The sequence below is a fragment of the Telmatherina bonti genome (genome assembly GCF_933228915.1).
Source record: "Telmatherina bonti genome assembly, chromosome: 13".
Lineage (NCBI taxonomy): Eukaryota > Metazoa > Chordata > Actinopteri > Atheriniformes > Telmatherinidae > Telmatherina > Telmatherina bonti.
This window is the reverse complement of record NC_136611.1, coordinates 20732552-20752771: the sequence shown is the minus strand read 5'-3', so window position 1 is coordinate 20752771 and position 20220 is coordinate 20732552. Positions and strand designations below refer to the sequence as shown.

Sequence of the window (20220 nt, the reverse complement as noted above, 5' to 3'; positions counted from 1 at the left end):
AATTCTAAAATACACACCAGAGACTTGTTGCGGTATGGCACTGTTTTACATTAATTTCCTGGAAATAGCTTTAATTACAAAAGTAACTAAAATGGTTGACTTGATAAAAACTAAACACTCACACACACATAGCCCCCTTTATGTGTCTAATACACATGTGCTTCAATAATCATAAAGCATACAACGGTACCAGGAGGTTCACTGAACCCTTTTATTCTCCATGTGGTGAACTGAAAGTCCACCAACACTACTTTGGAATGAATCTCTGTCTGTCTTTCTCTTTTACTCTCTCTCTCTCTCACTCTCTCTCTTTTTCATAAACACAATCGCAACACAAGACAAAGACAACACAATGTTCAGTGTATGGACATGGACATAGACTGTAGCACATACTGCTACCACTCAGGAACCATTTAGATTGTTGTTTCTTTAACAAATAAAGCTCCATTTTACAGGTCTTCTTATTCAAAATTTCAGCTGTAAACTGTTAACTCTACAGTGATATAAAGCATCAAACCTTCACAACAGATCACACAATTCAATATATTGTTTTCTTTCTTTTTGTTTGGGGTGAGGGGTGGTATGTGCTGGTCAGCACTCTTCTCGGCTGTCGTTTACCGCATCTGGTCATTCAGCCAGTTTCTCAGAGTTTCTAAGTTCCTCTGAACCCAGCGAATATTTTTCTGCACATTGTCCAGGGCAATCTGTGTAGCTCTCAGCTGAGAGGACTCTTCTTTGATAGACTCAAAAAATGACTGCACCTGAGGGTTAAAGCACACAAATATTTACACAAATATAGTAAAAACAAACAAACAAACAATAGATAAACACATAAATGAACAATTTCACTTCAATTTAAATAATATCTTCAGCAAAATTAGCATTTGTGTGTGTGTGTGTGTGTGTGTGTGTGTGTGTGTGTGTGTGTGTGTGTGTGTGTGTATGTATGTGTGGATGGGGGGGGGGGGGGGGGGGGGGGTGACTAATGTAACTATGTTTTCAATTGTAGTATTCAGTTTGACATATGATCAATATTTTTTTGCAAAATAATCCAAACATACAGGCAATAAAATGGTAGTTATCAACACCGTTGTTATAAATAATTAGTATTTTAATAGGTATGGGTAAATTTACTTGATTGAGATCATCTTGAGATGAAAACTGGCTTGTGGTCCCGATGATAATGTTTCTAATACAAAATGAGCCCAACTGGAATCTGCAAGTGAAAAAAATAGAAGAAAGCCCTGATGTGCTGATACTGAAACTTTACAATACATTAGAAACTTTTAAAAAAGGTAAATCACATCACAATGTATACTAACTTTTGAACCAATTTGTCCCAGTTCTTTTTGACAAAGTTCCAGGCAAGGTAATGTCCCTTTGGGTTCCTGGCCACCATCAGGATGAGACTGGATAGGTCCTGTGATCGTATCACCTTGCCCTCCAGACCCAGCTCCAGCAGACTGCAACAAAACACAGAGTGATGATTTAAATCTGCACATTCTTGTTCTGATTGTCAAGTCTTTATTTAAGATCACTAAAGAGCTGTGTAACAAAAACTGGAATTGAAGAATATTGAGGCAGTAATCCATGTCATCCACAAGGTGGCAACAATGACTGTTTTGAAACAGAAAAGAAAGTCAGCATACTGCACCTTTTGAGTTTTTCTGTGTCTCTGCTGTTGGTCAGAGCAACCAAGATCTTGTGTTTTTGTGCTTCAGATAAGGAATTCTTGTATGTGTTTAAGAGTGACGCCCAGCCATGCTCATCTTGAGCTCCCACTGAGTACACTGTCTCCGCTACATCAGTGGGCAGGCTATAATCAACACAAATACAGAAATGTGCAAATTAGACACAATGATACATGAAATGAAGAAAACAACATTTATGAGAATAAGATATGTTTTTGCAGACTTGTAATAATGTGTGCAACAACATAATTTTGACAGACATAAGTGTTCTGTTGGACTGTAGCCAGTCTTTGAAATGCTGATTTGCTTGCTCCAGACAGGGAGGATAATCCAGGTGACAAGCCAGAGACAGGACCTCTGACCTCAGACGCCGGTCAGACACAGAACCACTGTCACTCCATGTCTGCTGGTCGATGACAGACTGGAAAAATTGCAGTATGTATCTCTGCAAAGACACAGAACTTTATTTAAACATAATGTCATACAAGCATAGATAATCTTGTAAACTATATGGTCTTCTTTTCTTACGGCAAGGTTGTGTGTTAAAGTGATCTCATTTCTTTTCTCAATCATGTGGTAAAAGGCCTCCAAATATCCAAGTCCTTGGAGTAGTGGGACTGTGTGTTTCTCCAGCTGAAGATAGCCGATCAGGTCAAGGGCTTTGTTAAGTGGCAGATGGCCTGCCCTTTAGAAAAAAAATATTCTGTAAACTATTTCGTGTCCAATAATTAAAGATGTCTTTTACAGACATTTAGCAAGGTCTCACATATGCATTTAAACCTACTTACGTGACAAGCTGAAAGGCATTGTGTATCAAATGTGTCCTGTCTTTGTAACTCAGAGCAGTGCAATTTTCCCTCAGCAGTTTAGTCATCACATCCCAACCACCATCCTCATAATGGACCAAATAATAGCCTGTCATGTCAGAGTTTATCTTCACCCAGTTCACTTCCTCTCCGATGTGTATACTGTCTAAATAAAAGGTAATAACAAACATTAACAAACATTAAACAACTTCAAATAAAATTGAGGACAACAAGAATTTTTATACACACAAATAGGCAATTTCTCTCACCTGTGGGTGATGTCATGAGGTGTCTATGGATGGCACTGGAAACATCGGTCTTATATGTCAAAGGGATATGCCAAAGGAAGCTATAGAAGTCATAAACGTCACAAATGAGTCATTTGAAAATACTTTAATGTAAAAAAAAAATTGACCCTCAATTTAAAAGTTATGTATGATTAGACCTGCATGCTTACCCCTTTTGCATAGTGGACCACTGAGGCTCTGAAGGCATCACTGTCCTCAAGAATCTGTCCTGTCTAAGCAACAGTCGAGGTCCCTTCCTGGTTACTGTTACCAGAGGAACGCCTTTCTGAAGAGTCCAAGTGTTCATCATGGAGATCAAGTCCAAATGTTCCCCTGCAAAAAGGTACTGCAAGAGACAGAACACTGAGAATCAATACTTGTGATCACAGTATTCTAAACTGCATAACAGCAGGCAGAGTAAGCATGTGTTTAGATGTTTATTTACTGCATTCTTGGAAGCCTGACTACTGCTGTAACAGTGTTTTCCAGAGACGAATTCTTCCTCTGAGCATGTCTGGGGGAAAAAAAACCAACAACTGCAGATTGATCTTGGACATTTAGATTCAAATGAAGAATTTATAGTTAGATGGAGTTGGGGTACTTTTGTAAAAGGCAAACAAATTAAAACTCATCAACCCATGTTTTTCTAGTTCATACCAAACAGTTCAGACTTATTTCTATCAAACTCATTTTTAACTAAGACATCACTTTCAGGTTACAAAGAGATGAAAAAAACTACACAATCTCTTACATTGGTCAGACTGTCCCACAAGTCCTGGTTATGAGCATTTCCATAGCTGTACTTGTGGAGATACCGCACTATCCCACTCTGAAATACTTCATCTGTCAGAAAATATCGCAGCATGTGCAGGACACATGCTCCCTGGAAGAAGGCAAATAAAGGATTTCTATCATCAATAAAACACAACATGCTTTAAAAAGGCTGACATAAATGAGCGTGCATGTTAAGTTTGCTTCAAATGTGAAGAATTCTCTGTTACAACAAATCCATATAAATAACACATTTTTTACTTTCCTTTTTACCAATTTTGAAACTTAAGGCAACCAGAAAGTTTTACCCCGTTTCAGACTGATATAGACTGTGTTATTTTCGCAGGTAATACAGCTGTAATTAATTGTTAACTGTTCAGACCAAAAACACAAACATACTTTGTCATAGGACACTGTGTCAAACATCTCTTTGATTTGAGTGGGGTTCTCTGCAGGGCTGGAGATTGGTCGAGAAGAGTTCAATGAATCATGACCAATGGCTGCAAAGCAAGTGTGCAGAAGATACTCCTCCTGCAAAAATGAGTTAAGGCGGTTGTTTTAAATCCTCTTGTTTTGGTTTAATAGCAATTCATCAGGCAGCAATCAGTGCATACCACTTTGAGGTCGGGGTAGGTGGCTTCCACCGAAATATACTCCATGTATCTGGCAAATCCCTCGTTCAGCCAGATATCATTCCACCATTCCATTGTCACCAAGTTTCCAAACCACTGTGGGCAAAGAGAAAACATTTACAACTGTGAACAAATTCTTCATTTAATTAAGTGAAACTGAACAACTGCAGAGAAATTTTTATTTTTACATGTTATTAATGAGAAAATAGAAGTTCATGTTGTCACCTGATGGGCAAGTTCATGGCCAATCACCATGGTAACCCAGAGTTTATCAGAAACAGAAGACGTGAGGGGGTCAAAGAGAAGGCTGGTCTCTCTGTAAGTGGTCAGGCCCCAGTTCTCCATCGCACCAGACTGGAAGTTTGGAATGGCAATCAGATCTGAAAGAGGCAAGCATGGATATGAGAAGTGCTATAATGACCAGAAAATTAAAAAAAAAAACAACAATTTAAATTATTACCTTGTTTGGGTAAAGGATAGTTAATGTTGAAATACTCTTCATAGAAGTCCAACATTTTAACAGCAACCTCCAAGGCATAGTGGGTTTGCTGCCATTTCTCAGGAGCAGCATAGATGGAAATCTATAGGAGTTTAGACCAAACCAAGCAACAAACCAGAATTTATGTCTGAGAAAGTCATATTTCAAGCAAGAAATGAGAGTCTGAAATATGTAATGGAGACCACACCTTCACCCCAGATGATGTTGTTGCAGTGACAGACTTGAAGTCACAAATAACAAATGCAACGAGGTATGTGCTCATTTTCACACTTGTAGCAAACTGGTCCTCAAGCAGGCCATCGTTTATTTCCACTGTCTTGACCTAAAATGCACAAACTCTTAGTTGGCGGCTTTCTTCCCCAAACACAAACAAGACGCAACTCTGCAAGCATGCAACACTCACTATAGGCATGTTGGAGAGAGAAATGAACTCTGGACTCCTTCTGATTCGCACTGAGAAATTTGCTTTGAAGCTTGGCTCATCAAAACATGGGAATGCCATTCTAGCACTTGTGGGTTCAAAATGAGTTGAAGCTAAGGTTCTGAAAAGAGATATAAGTAGACAGTCATTACTTTATCATACAGCTGCTGGATAATTTACTATGGTTGCTGTAAAACAGAGATCCTACTCTCACCTTATTTCTCCTTTACTGGTTTTGTAGGTGCTTATATAGAAGCCATAGAAACCTTCTGCAAGCTCTGCCTCAAATTCAATACATAGGAAATACTTCTGTCCACTGCTGAGCACCCTGGGAGAGAAAATTCCTATCTGCTCATGGGAGGGGTTATGAAGAACTGGAAGAACCTAAAACGAGAGAATATTATTGGATTATTATAGGTAACAAAGACTCATAAAATGATTCAAAGCATTCAAAACTACCTGATCAGACAGATGAGCAAGATTCTGGTCTAAAATAGTGGCTTTGGAGATCTGTAGACCCTTGCTATGTAATACAACCCAATTTGTATTGTTCTGAACATCAATCTGGATTTGCACTGTGCCACGGAAACTGAGAGTTGTGAGGTTGGGATGTAGGAGGAGCTGGTAATGAAGAGGAATGATGTGTCTGAGATTTAAAAAAAAACAGAAAACCTTTATTATTTGGCAAGTTAAAGACAAATATGCTACAATTTTTTCAAGTCATTTTAGTGTTTTAGAAATGTAAAGCTGAAGCTTACCTTGGTAAGCGAAGACGGCTCCAGGGAAAGGACAGATTGTCATCTCCCAAAGGAGGCTGTTCTCCAGAAGGATGAAGAGGAGGACTTGACTCCTGCTGTGAACTCTTGGAGGGCTGAGACCCAGCAAGAGACACACTAAGAAGCATGAGCACTAACAGCCTCACTGAGACCATTGCAAAAGAAATGTCCTCCAGTCAATGATTACAAAAATGCCAACCTATGTGACAGGCTGACAGCTAGCACTAAAATCATTTGGCCATAGCCCAAACACAAGAAACAGCAAGCTTCTTCCCTTAAACCTGAAAGACACAAGTAAGTAATTAAAATACATCACGCAAAAAGACATGGTATTTATTCAGAGAAACTAGTTATTTATCCAATAGCAGGGGCTTTCAAAGGAAGATAGAGACTCCTCTGGGAGGTTTAAAATGTTTCAGACTAGGCTGAAAAATATAACATCAAGCATATGTTCAACAGCCCATATGTGTAATCTTGTCAAATAGAAATAAGATAGACTTTGTTGCATGCACATGACATTGTATAAAATCATGTAAAGCAACAAAAATGGGTCATGTGATTTTTTTGTTCACTAGAAACAAACAGATTCAGCAATCAGGAAATACTGCTATCAGTTACTGGGCTCTACCAAGCACATGCTCAGCTAAATTTGGCATGCTAAGCTCAGTTGGATATTAGACCACAACACATCTCATCCTGAAGGATACTCAAAACATGTGACCAAAGGAAATCACATGATTCACAATGTGGACAGAATAAGAGGACACAGCTATAACTGTAAGGTGACAACAGCTGCTGGAGCATAGCTACAGTTCATGTCAGGTTGCATGGGCATTATTAATGCAGTAGTGCACCATAGAGAACAGACGAAGCAGTTAATTCAGCCTCTATCCACACAAGAGTTCAAAGAGGAAAGTCAGAAAATAACTGTTCAAAAGTTATTGAACATCTGTCTGGTGTCTCCTGCAAGTTTGTGATTCAAAGAAAAGAGGAAAAGGTTGTTTTTTTTTTTACCTCGGTTATTTTAGCTTCATCATGCTTCCTTCCATAGCCGTGTTGTAAAGTTTCACTTTCTGTTTTAAGCTGCCACCCACTGCCTGTGACAAAACTGCTTTGTGTGTATGTATGTGTATGTGTGTGTGTGTGTGCGTGGAAGGGTGTGTGTTTGCAGGTGTTGCCTAAGGTTTTGGAAGAACTAATATAATCTCACCTCAAATCTAACAGCCGTAGACAGGTATATCTCCACTTGTTAAAGTCATTCCTCAGTGACTCTGCTGTCCACAGTAAAGTCTCGTCTTTATAAACACAGAAATTCCCATGTGGAAGATCTCTCAGTCCTCTCTTCCCCTCTCCCTATGTTTGAGTGTGTGCCTTTGTGTGTGCATGTGTTGTGGTTTGTGGGTGTGTGTTTGTGTGCAGGAGGGTGTGAGGGGGTTTCATTGTTACTATAAGGTCACAACAATGAGACATGTCAATCCCCCATAATGCAATGCTTCTCGCAAAGCCAAATGGCATGCTCTCATTTAACGCACCCATACACAAGGCAGACAAACACACACACACACACACTCACATTCTCATGCCCAGAGCAGGCAGGGATCGGGGATTGTAAAGGTCACGCAAACTATATAGTAAATATGACTGAATCATCCAGGAGTCTGTTTTACTTGCCAATCATCTGTTTATGGACAGGTGAGGACTTTATATTAATCCATTATTATTTTAAAAGAGAAGAAGAAAACTCACTAGTTTGTGAAAATCTTTGCAGAGGGTTTTTTTTTTAAAGCAAAAAAATAATAATCAAAAATCCCAATTTTAATGTTGTGCAGTTGTGGATTTGTACATATTTATACATGAACCTCCCACATCTCATCTCAGCCTCTCAAGCTTTAATCATTTTCCTTTGCTTTGTCAGGAGGAGTAGAGGGTCATGTGCTAGCATCTCTGGCTCCTCCTGTCCATCTCTCAGGGGAAAAGCTTGGATGGACCTTGCTGGTTTGTGTGGTGAATGACTTAAGGAGGGGGCACTTGGAGATCAACTGGAGGTCTGCATCTGAGGGTCACATGTCCATCTCACCGTACAACACTGCTGTAAGCAGGAAGCATCGTGGCCCCAATGCAGTGGCTATTATCACAGTGGCGACAAGTAACTGGCCATCCTACAGGTGCTCTGTAAGTCACCGACATCACTCCAAAGTCATCAGGAGACAACGTATCGCCTCTACAGGTACTGACTCAGCGAATGAAGACAAGATTTGTTCTAAAGATAAAGAAAAAGAAGGTAAACGTTTGTTATTGGCAAACTATTTGTTTTTATTTTAAACTTATTTATGCAAACGCCTGAAACTGATCTGTGTGGTTTCACCTTCAGACTTCGCTGTGTGGACAAACACTGTTGTGGTTCTGGCTATGAGGCTGCTTTTAATGAAGATCCTCATCTTCAACACTCTGATAACCATTTATTATGTGATCATATGGTAAGATTTAGTCTTTCATGCAACTCAACTCTATAAGCATTCAGTAAATTTACCCCAGCAAGCAGGAAACTGGGATAGAATTTATAAAGTATCTAAACTCTAAGGCTAAAAACTGTTGAACATGTAATTTTGTCCGAATATTTTCTGTGGACCCCCCGAATGAGATTTGTTACTTAAAAATATAAAAATCACGTTAATAGGCTGCCTTTATGTTGCTAGGGTTAACTCAAACGTAGCATTTAATGAGTTAATATATCTTTGCAATAAATTTATCAGAACTGTACATCAGAATTACTTTTTAAATGTGCTTTTGCTTTTTTAAAAAAAAATGTATTTAGAGTGTGAATAAAAAGAAAAAAGAAAGAATCATTTATTCACTGTTAGAACATGTTTTTCCCTTTAATTTACAGTTCAAATTTTTCTCTGTTTTACAGAATTTTTCAAATCTGCTGCTTTGGTCTTTTGAGAACAAAACTTGCTATATTTCTAGTTTCTAATGAAAAACTCTTATGCAACTTTATGCTTGTGCAGCTGCTACTGATTTAATGTGATAGTGCTTTAAATTTAATATGAGGGATTGTTGATGAATGTAGAAGATTAGAATAATAGTCTTAACAGAATATCATAACTTTTCAGATTGCTGGAAATGAGGAGTGTCTTCAACACAGTGTGAGCTTAAAAGGAAAACCAGGAAAGTGGAGCTTCTTCTCTTCAGAGCTCTGCATCTTCACACCTGAACATGAACAGTATGTTCTTACGGGGTTGAGTTCAAGAAGATGGCTTTATACTGGGAGATAAAAATTTTATAGAAAGAAATGTCTTGAGAGCTGGCGGCTACACATTAGTTGTGGCGCCATTTTTCAGAATTTCGCATTGCCATCCCAGGTGTTGCTGACTGTGGCAGTTGAAAACAGACTGTTTGTGGGGCCAAACCTGTTATCTGATGGAAACATAACCTCAGACAGGTGCTTTAATGCTCCTGCTTTGTATATATGTGCTTTTTCTAAGATGTGTGTGTGTAGCTCCATTCATCTTAAATGATCTTAACTCTTTATGAGATGTTTTTACACATAAACATAATTTCGCATTTTTAAATCCTAATTTTGACTCATATTTTTAATTGGTGTAAGACTAATAAACAGTGCTACGTATGGATTGTTTTTACTATGTTTTCTGTAAATAAAACACAGGCACACTCAGTTTGTTTTCTCCTTTTTTTCTTTTTTGAGCAACTTTAGTAACACACTGACATAGCAAGAAAGCACCACTAGGTGGCAGTACAATCACATCTGACAATTTTTAAATTATTATCCAACAGCAAGAATATGGAGCTTAAGTTCCTCTACAGGACACTACGTTCATAAATAAGTTAAGTATTTCAACATTGACCAGTCACTCTTCACCAAACCAACACTCAAATATTATGTAAGAGATCACAATGCCAAAGAAAAATTTTTTTTAAAAACCCAACCACCTAAGATTAAGCTAACAAATTGGGCATTATTAGACAGGTGATGTTAAATACGGTTAGAAATCTCCCAGGTATCAAATTCACACAACACAGTGCTTAAGCACAATTTGGAGTACAGTGTAATCACGTTTCTTCAGTAATTCGTAGTGTTTTATTCTGCAGTCTTATGTGTCCCAATAAGAAGCATTTTTGTCGATTTTGGCCGAAAAAAAGCAATCTACAGTAGTTTTATGACTAAAAAATATGGCAAAAAGGGTGCTGGTTTGGTGCTGAGTTTTGATTTTTCTTTGTACAAAAAATTATCTGTCTTTGGCTCAAATTATGACAATAATTCTGGTGAGTAAAAAATATGAGCCGGCTGAGTCACAACAATTTGGCAAAAAGGTGGGAATACCTCTAACGTGACTTGAATAAAAATAAGCCACATTTATAAGCTAGTAAAAAGACAAACGCATCCAAACATTTGCACACACACAGAGCTGAAATCATATAGCGACAAAGTAGTACTGATGGCATTTGCTGCAAAAACAAAACCGAATACATCCAACAGAAAAGCTCATAATGACAGACTTCAAAAAACAAGATGCTGAGTCAAATCAGCTGCTGCATGATTGACCCATAAAAAAGTAGCTTCTTTCATCAACTGACTTTTCATCAGTAAAAAGAAAAAAAAGCACTGCACTGATAAAACTTGAACCGTTACAGGTTTTGGTGGAGAAAAGATGAAACACTGACTGGCATTTGTGGAAAAACAACAACAAAAAAAACCCTAAAATAAAGTGCTTTTATTAAATTAAACATCCTCTGTCTGAGGTATTTAAAAAAGTCACATCAAATGGAACAAAAAACCCAAAACTTTACACTTTACACTGCACTGAAAACAAAATGAACTATTTACAGTTGATTCACCCAAACAGATTCGTTTAATGTCATTGTCATTGCGTTGAATCCACCAGGTAAAACTCTACCCTCTCTACCACTAGGGGGGCTTGTCACCTCTTACAAAACCCTTGCAGCTCCCAGTAACTGCTGCTGTTCCCTCTCTGCATGAGATCATCAGTGCTCAGTATCAGTGCTCAGCAAAAAAAAAAAAAAAAAAAAAAAAAAAGAAAGAAAAAAAACCACGCACAACAAATAAACAGAAAAAAACCTCCCTAACTCTCTTTCTAGTGCACACATACACAAGCCTACATGCATGCAGGCACATACAAAGACACATTCTTACATCAGAATAATGCTCAGAGCACACAGCAGGAGCAGAGCGAGCTGTTGTTGCACCAACTGAAATTCAGAGTGTAAGCTGGATGTGGCAGAGCTGCGGGGGTAGATCCTCCATCTATCCTGGTGTGGATGGAGAGTCTCCATGTCCTTCTGGGCGCTGTATGCCGCCACCGTGAAGTTAGCATCTCCAGTGGTCAGGAGATCAAATACGCACGAGTGGAAGTAAATATCCAGCACCTCCAGCTTCTCCCTGCAGCGCTCCTTTGCCCCTTCCACACCAAAAACGTGCGTAGCACCATAAGGATATGCCTGTGTTTGTGGAGAGTAGCTAGGCCGACGCAGTTGCTGTAGCTGAAGTCCGAGAGCTGGAGGAGAGAGTGGCAGGGGAAGATGCCCAGCTTGGTCGATGCGTTCACTAGTGGGGCAACCGTTCAGGCAGAGTTGCAAGTCCTGGGTGGCATCGTAGGCCTGAGCCAGCTCCTCTGGGATTCTCACTGCCAGCGTTAGGTACCGGCCCAGCTGACGGACAATTACAGTTACACCAATGTAGCCAGCGTGCAGCTCCACGTGGCGCCCAGGACTGCGTTCAGAGATCCACAGAGCCCTGACCTTCCCAGCTGCGCCCTCTGCACCAACAGAGGTGTGAATGGGGTCTCCACTACTCACAGTTCCATCATCAAAAGCAGCAGGGAGGTTGTCCGTGACAGCCTGGTAGACCCTCTGATCTGTGCAACCCTCGTAAGGCTTAAAGATAATGGTAATCTGCAACGCAATAAAAACAAAGTCAGTTCATTATGTACATTTTTTGCCAAATTTCTGGATAGAACATTTCATATTTTTCATTTTCAACCATCCATCGAATACTGAATGAACGGTAGGAAAGAAATCACAAGTCAGGTATGGAGGAGTAAGGTACAAGGATGCACGAAACTGAACATCACGCAGGTCACTGACTCATCACACAACATTTGAGAAATTACTTAATAACTTTTTAACAAGTTGTAATTTGACACAGCTATACAAACATGCTGACACATGCAAGCATGGAAACGCACTCTGAGAAACACACACACTTTCAGGGGAGTGTGAAAGAAGTGCTGGATGCAGGGTGTGGTGTGAGCATTACGGTTAGCACTAGCATCATAGTTCCGGTGAATGGCTGCTTTGTTCACATGACAGGCGTGAGGAATGAGGCCTGGCAGCCCATTAAGCCTAGAGGGCTGTTAATGTGGGTGTATATAAGAGTGTGTGTGTGTGTTTGCCCCTAATAGTCATGACTAATAACTTGCCCCACCTCTGACACAAGGTCAAACCTTCAGCTCTAGTGTAGAAAATCTGCTATTTGCTCACTGTGTACCTCTTTGCCTTGTGTGCACAGCCAAGTGTATGCATGGGTGTGTATGTGTTTTAATAATTAAAGCTATCGACTAAGCTAGAGAGGGTAGATCATCGGGGGAAACATCAACATTGCTTCTTTAACACCACAAAGATCACCTTGTGAGGCTCGTCATCCATTTTGTATTGTGCATATATATGTGTGTGTGAGTATTTTTCCTGTTGCACAGGGACCTTTTAACACACATAGTGCTTTAAGCTAAGTGCAAGGAGTGGCACTTATGAACTTATGAGACTTGTATGCACACACAAATGCTTGCAAACGCACTCATAAGTAAACAGCGGGTCCTTTCACACGTCTCATTCAGCATTATTAGTGGTCAGGCTGCATGCATCCATTAACAAAGTTAGTTTGCAACGCTGCTGAAGTCACAAGAGACAGTCACAAGATCAAGGCTGTTTGCCTCACACCTGTGAGTGTGTGGGAGCAACATAATGTGGCAGAAAAGAGAGTTAAGCAGAGCAAGGGTGTTTTCCACTTTCACACTGATAAGATTTTTTACACTACGGCACAGAAAAGCAACTTAGAAGTCATTAGAGAAACACACAGAAATAAACCAAATTACATCAGCTGCTCTCACTTAAAAAGCTCTTTCAGCCTGAATAACCTTAACAGTTCTCACCTTATTTGTTGCTGTGGCACTGGAGCCAGGGACCACAGGAACATTTGTGACCTGAACTGACAAATAGTCATTATCAATGAGAGGCCACGCTCCTTCCACCTTACAAGTCTGGAAGCTATCCTTAAATGTCCTCAGGTGCGGGTCCCCAAACAGCCCGCAAAACAAGTATCCAGGCTGAGAATGGCCATGGCTGTGAGAGTGGGAGTGTGTGTGTGTATGCATGTGGGAGTGTGTGTGGGCATGTTGGGTACGACTGTGGTAGTTGCAAGGCTCAAGTTGGATCTCGGGGTGTGTGGAGGATGTGGGCCCATCTCTGGAGCAGTTCCTCTGACTCATGAGGTCTGAGATGCCCAGCACGGCCGAGTGGAAGACGAGGTTTCCACGGCAGGACTTGGCTGTCTTCTGGGTGCAGGCCGAGTACGCTCGTAAAGCCTTGCAAAATTCTGTTTCAAAGCCATCTACAGCCGGTGTCAGGTGGGAGGTCAGCGAGACAAAGTCGGTGGTGCACTTTTGGATGCGGCATTGAGGGGTGGCCACCTGGCACTGACCTGAAAGGGCAACACAGACAGAGTCAGATTTACAAACAAGAATCCGAAGGATTAAGGCAACACATGTGAATGATAAGCAGAAGACAAGGAGGTAGCCATAGATGTCTGATAAGTTGGCTTTGAACAAGGATAAACTGGATTTTACTAGAAATGGAAAGTTGCTGCACTCACATGAGACAGCTAAGGTTACTGTGTGAGGAACGCTTTGATCTTAAACACACAATGGTACCAGCCTGTTACAGTCCAACTCAATAAAACTAGAAAAAGAACCAGCTGCTGATTGAAAGTCTTTATCAATCAGCAGTGCCGTTTTGTGAGTGTAATAAACCTGAAGAGCAATAAACCAAAGAGCAGTCAGACAGGAAAGATGAAGCAAGTTTCCTCACAAGGAGTGAGATAATGCTGCTTCTACAGCCAAGAAGCACATAAAACATATAGTACAATGTAAGACAATGCAGGTGTCCTGTGCATGCAAATCTATTACCATGATTTGGTTAAGTTTATCCTGTTTGATGATGAAGGTCAGAAAGGTTCTGTTTGTGATCTTTAGCTTTAGCAGAGAAAACAAAAATCCCCCATTTTATCCAGAAGGAACACAGTTCTTGGTCTGAAACAGTCCGTGATCTTTTATCTGTTTCTACATTTCTGAATGCAACAAGGGTCAAACTAGCATTCTGTATCACTGATCATCAGGAAGAAAGAGGGAGTTAGAGACAGAGAGAGATTAGAGACCAGACCTAATGCATCAGTCACAGCGTGCTCCTATTAGATTAGGCCAGAGAGAGGCTCAGCAGTGTGCGGGCAGCTGCACACAAACACCCACACACACAAGGAGCGATCTAAAAAAGAATGTTGCTTGCTCTTCCATTTAACACACTCAGTCCATGATCTTCAGATGGTGGCATGACTTCCTAATGGCCAAGTAAGAACAGAAAGTGCATGGTACTTTTTAACTGAAATCAACCGGTTCCCTCAACATCACACCATCACTTAAGCAACCGCAAGCAAATAAATACACAAAAGCTAACAGCACATTCCAACTCCTCTTTGCAGGCAGACAGAGGAGTTAGCTGCTACCATTTGGGGGCAGTACTGCTCTGAGCTTAAAAAAAAATCAAGGTTCAGGTACAGACCCCCCCCCCCCCCCCCCCCCCCCCCCCCCCCCCCCCCCCCCCCCATGCTTGAGAATCTCGCTCCTGCCTGTTAAATACTGGCACCAATGCACAGATACACACATATTCATACACAGCCACGCCAACCACCACTGACTGAGCACTGAGGACACATTGTATCTTTAAACGAACACATCACCAGCCTCCGACTTTGCCTTCTATCTGGCCTGCAGCACCTAAATACTGCTCCCAATCTGATCAGAGTGAGTTATTTTCTCTTTCGCAAGGTATCAGGGTAATGAGCTGCTCTAAAAACACAGTCAAGCACTTTTTTCCTCAGCAAGGTGACATAGCGAGAAGCGAGTCGACCCCGTAACAAAAGGACTTGGACTCAGCCCTTTGCCTTACAAAGGTTAAAACTATGCTGACAGTGAGCATCTGCTGAAGTTTATACTGGCATCCATTGTGTGTAAATATTGTTGACGCCACATTCAAGCCATTCTGAGAGTATTGTGTAAAAGAAGACTTTTCAAATGATGATTGATTGTGGTGTCACAATTTGGTGTTCTGTATTGAACAGTTTTCTCATGCAATTTTTTTCTATTTTTTTCTATGCAATCCTTGATCCATTCAAGTATTCATTTCTGTACTTTCAAAATGGAATCCATATAAATGCACATAAATAAGAGGTCACATGAGGAAATAATGCGTTCAACACCTTCAGAGCCTTCTTTGTATCATCCCCCTCAGTCAGTCTCTAATACACACAATAAGAGTCAGCTTGCCAGCAACATTTATTCCATTTTTCTAAAACATTATTTTTTTTCCCTCCACCCTCCATTCAAATCCTCCTCATGTCTTGTTTTCTCTCTGCCTCACGTGTTGTCAGCCATATACATTTAATATACACATTTTATAATCAATAAAATTGTGTTTTAAGCCCTTTAACCTGACTCCCTCACCCTCTCCCTGGTCATCTTGGCCCCTTTCCTCTTGCATCATGAAGCACCTTCTTCATCATCAGACAGAGGTCAAAAGATCCGCCAGCTGAATCTCCTCGGCATGGTTTTTTGCAATTCTTTTGTTTCCCAATCTGCCTGCCCCCAACTTCTCTGATCCCTGGAGATCAGAAAAGGATCTACTGGGATCATTTCCCAGTCAAAGGAATGGCTTGTGAAGTGCTTATTGATCACCTTGTTGTGTCTCCCTCACATTCTGAGCTTAAATCAAACAAACGGCTCTCTAAGCTTAAAGATGCAACGCTTTATAGGGGTTTACAACAGCATACACTTGACTATACAATAGTCTGTTATTCAGACACTCCAGCCTTTCTGTCTAAAGAGACACATGGCGCTGACAGCCAAAGACATGTGTATAAATATCCTAAACATGTTCAAGTTTTAGCAAATAAAGCATTCTGTTTGACTAAACGGAGTAAATTATACACATTCTTTCCAGGTGACGCATGTGTGGAAGTAAGTGTCGAGAGGGTCTTAATGTGAAGCGTGTATGTCTGTTCCCACCAGGCTGTGTGCAGAAGTGGTTTTGTCCTGCTGCCTGAGCTGTGTTAAACTAATTATTGGAGGTGTGACTGGCCAACAGACAGCTGCCACTACAGTCGACCCCCTGCACAGGAATATGCTTCTGAAAGGCAGGACAAGAGCTCTTTTTTTCTTTTGTTTTTTTTTTTGTTTGTTTGTTTGTTTTGTTTACAGTTAATGCAAAAAACAGTGCTTTTGTGCCAAATAAACAGTCATCATACATTGTATCAAATAAGATGGCAGCGAATCAATACTTATGAGCAGTGAGAAGAAAAACGTTTAGTTATCAAACCAATAAACCTGTCTAACATTTGGCTCTCAATCAAATAAAAAATGTTAAGCATTTGTCCTAAATTATGAGTTTTTGTTTGTGATCAGGAATAGAAAAACAGACAGTATAATTCTGTGAAAATAAGAGACTTACAGAATAGCTTTAATCTAGGTTACTTTTAACTCTTAAATGAGACAACCTGACCTAATTTAAATTACACTCCTGTACATATTTATTCCTGTAATCACCATTAGGTTAAGTTAAACTGACATAGAACTACTACATCATACTTTAAGTTTATGTTGTAAGGAATAGATCTGTTACATATGGACAGGAGAGCCTCTTCCATTCTCTCCCCCTCCTCCATGAGCCATTAAGAGGCAGACAGGAGAATGACGGCCCAGGAGAGAGGAGGAGAAACTCGATCCATGCTCAGACTGCTGCACTGCCGCTTTGGAAAGAGCCATTGTCAGGCAGCGCTGGGCCCAACTCAAGGACCGGACACACGGACGTTGCCAACAAACCTTTAATATCCAATAAAGTATCTGTACTCACTATTAAGTATACAACAAACTGAAAAGAAGTATTACATGGGTAGTAGACTTTGCAGCCAATTTTAATTAGTGCCAAACAAAACAAAAAAAGTGCATAAACGATAGATTTGTTCAACTATGGCGAGAAGAAATGCTTGTTTTTGCAGTGCTGAAGTGTACGAGTTAGTTACCCAGGTGAGCCCCGCAGCAGACCACGATGATCAGCAGCAGCAGTGGCCGGAAACGGCGCACCATAGACGGGGAAACGAGGCGCTCAGCCCCGAGGCAACAGCATCCGGCTCTCCCCATCCCCGTCCATGCAGGGCCAGGAGGGGAGAGTGGACAGACTTCCAAAGAGCGAGGAGGGGTGGTGTCCAGGCCTTCTCACTTCTTCTTCTGGCTCTTCTTCCTCACTCTTCTCTCCTTCCTCTCCTCCTCGGGTGCGCAGGGGCATTAAAACACAGCTGCTCCGCGGAATGCAGGGCGGAGGGGCAGGAAAAGCAAAGAGGGAAGGCAAAGCAAAGTACGTCCAGAAAGTCACTTCGACGACACTTTTACTTGTTTCCCTGTGCAAATCCACACCCCACGTGATTTTAAGTGCGCTCTCTGGCTCGGCGGACGGACTTTTGATTTGATTATGATCACTCTCTTCTCGCGTCCTACACGCACAATCACATCCCTCCCTCACCGAGCCGGGATTTCTCCTCCACTCCTCCCCTTTCACTTTCTCCTCCTCCTCCTCCTCTTCTGCCCGTCCAGCAAATCAATAGAGAATCAACCAAACCCTGCTGGCGGAAAACCCGCCTACCACTAGACGGGGGGACGAGACCACATAACAGCGGATACTGTCCTAAAAGTTGTAAAACAGGGAGATACGATGATGATTGTGTTTATCAAAGAACATACCAATTCTGATCGCTGCAGTGTTTCCATTTTACTTAACAAGGTGAATAAACGCACAAAATACTCATTGTTATAATAGATTATACAGATGTATATATGCCTGTACCTACCAAGAGGAAAAATAATAGCCTAATAAAAATATTTATGCATTTGTTTTCTTGTGTGTTTCCCATGTTTTAGCTTGTTGCTTTAACTTGGATGTCACAATTACATTCATTCACATATTATAAAGTCATATTTGGGAATGGCATGGCATGGTCCCAAATCTGAAATTGAGAAATTAAAGGATGCTGTGAGATTTTAATCACAGCTAATTGTGGAAATTATTTTTTATTTTTAGAAAAGTGGGCAAAGGCAAGCAACACCCAAGAAAAAAAAAAAACCCTAAAGATGCCCATAACATGCCTATAACACCTCTGTATCCAATTTGAATGTCACTCTCATTTTGAATATAGGCTAAAACTGTATAAAACTTCTTTTTTTTTTTTTAGAGAGAGAGATATAATGATATTTTGAATCTTAATTTGCCATTTTGAGTCTTTGCTGCATTTAATCCACAAGCTAAATGAAGTGTTAAAGAGGAGTGAACTGCAATTAATTGATGATTATTTATCAAATGGCTTTATCCATATTTCTGTTTTTGTTTTAATGTTCTATGGGGAAAACTTCAAGAATTTAAACTTAATTATTTCAGTTCGACGGTAAATTATCCTATTTCAGATGGAAATTGAACTATCTGTCATTTTTTCAAGGTAATTATTTTATCTCTTTAATTTGACTGTAATGAGGAAAAAGCAGAGAAGACTGAACCGAGATGGGCTCGAGATTAAGGCAGTTTTGCAACGTGTAGCTAATACAGACATGAGAATATGGACACTAAGCAGTTAAGAATAAAACTGTCAGAAATATTTGCAGTCAAATGAACCAGAGTGGTGAAAGTACAAGGTGAGCAGATAGTGTAAACAATACCCCGCGATAATGACACACACTGAATATATGCAAAGCAGCCTTCAGTTTCCTCCACTTACAACTATAATTCATGAATGATTAACTTTATGTCTTGTTCATAAAGCATTTTAAAACATTTTCTTGCAAAGGCAAAGGGTTGAATTTGAGCCAAAGTCAGTTAAATAAAGGTTATAAAGTTTATATATATATATATATATATATATATATATATATATATATATATATATATATATATATATATATATATATATATATATATATATATAATATTTATATATATGAAAAAACATGTTGCTTTTATTGTTTTGATGTTTAATTATTGTTTGGGATTAAAATGCAAATAATCAAGATTAATAGGATTTTTTTTAATTGAGTCCCACACAAAAAATATATCCTTGAATCTGAGTTTTAATCATCAACCAAGTCACTGCTGTTGTATGAATTATTATTGTTTTGTTTTTTTTAATTTTATTTTGTTTCTCTTTTCAACACAACTGACCCTATCCACTACTCTTGAAAATATCTAATTTAAATTATGAAGCAATAAACTATGCTCTTGGAGACATTATCTTGCCAATACTACAAATGGGGTCATATTTTTCAGAAGAAAGGTGTTTATTCTGCAAAGGGAGGAAAAGAGATGTTTGGGTCCCTGCTGAGAAACTTAATGCTGTTTAACTTTAATTTGCCACCCAGCTGAACATCCTGGTTACCAAATATTGGGACAGGAATTGTGCAAGCTGTGTTCTGACAGCTGAGCAGCCTCTCTGACCAGCCTGTCAACCTGCAGTGTGGTTTTTTTTTTTTTGCAGAATAAAGCCCACACAGGTGAAAATTTCATTTACACTAATGCACAGAACACAGACTGGCTAATTCAATTATATGTCTGCATATGCTGCTATTTATCAGTGCTAATTGCATATTTCATTGTAATCACACATTTTCCTACACAGACATACACATGCAGACACCTCAATAACACATGACCCGCTCATAGAGATTGATTTTATATTTCATACTTATTCATTTAATCAATTACACCACAGCTGAGACCAAGGAGCAGAGGAAACTAACACATTTCCCACAAAGCAGCTTTGCCTGGTTGCGCATGAATTCACGCACTTGCCTCAGGCACAAAGACAGTCTGTTTCTGTATGTCTAGCTTGTCTTCACCTCCACACCTCTGCCTCCCTTCTGCACTTCTACCTCTCTCCACCTCACTCCACCCCAACTCCAAACAGGCCATCATTCAACAGCACAACTGCATGTTGCA

The 20220-nt window shown here is 40.0% G+C and overlaps 2 protein-coding genes across 2 annotated transcripts; both read right to left on the bottom strand.

Moving 5' to 3' along the window:
• Positions 1–315: 315 nt before the first annotated feature.
• On the bottom strand, positions 316–6038 carry erap2 (endoplasmic reticulum aminopeptidase 2; the record flags this gene model as incomplete). Its single annotated transcript, XM_079251103.1, has 20 exons — positions 316–761; positions 1135–1216; positions 1323–1463; positions 1655–1816; positions 1952–2136; positions 2220–2376; positions 2480–2663; positions 2767–2846; positions 2955–3130; positions 3230–3298; positions 3536–3667; positions 3955–4086; positions 4170–4283; positions 4413–4567; positions 4648–4768; positions 4874–5008; positions 5090–5228; positions 5322–5491; positions 5567–5753; positions 5866–6038. The coding sequence occupies 20 exons, from the start codon at positions 6036–6038 to the stop codon at positions 615–617; spliced, it is 2841 nt and encodes a 946-aa protein (XP_079107229.1). The 3' UTR covers positions 316–614.
• Positions 6039–9691: 3653 nt separating this feature from the next.
• Positions 9692–17396, bottom strand: rgmb (repulsive guidance molecule BMP co-receptor b). Its single transcript, XM_079250882.1, has 3 exons — positions 17267–17396; positions 13071–13618; positions 9692–11814 (listed from the first exon to the last, which is right to left on the bottom strand). Exons 1-3 carry the CDS (start codon positions 17382–17384, stop codon positions 11053–11055), a joined length of 1428 nt encoding a protein of 475 aa, XP_079107008.1. The 5' UTR covers positions 17385–17396; the 3' UTR covers positions 9692–11052.
• Positions 17397–20220: the final 2824 nt, after the last annotated feature.

What these genes read in the sequence shown, in the direction of transcription:
- rgmb (XM_079250882.1), bottom strand. Translation starts at nt 17,384, where the DNA reads ATGGGGAGAGCCGGATGCTGTTGCCTCGGGGCTGAGCGCCTCGTTTCC. An exon ending in CTGCTGCGGGGCTCACCTGG is followed by an intron (nt 13,619 to 17,266) that starts GTAACTAACTCG and finishes TTGCCCTTTCAG; the next exon opens with GTCAGTGCCAGGTGGCCACC. An exon ending in GTGCCACAGCAACAAATAAG is followed by an intron (nt 11,815 to 13,070) that starts GTGAGAACTGTT and finishes ATTGCGTTGCAG; the next exon opens with ATTACCATTATCTTTAAGCC.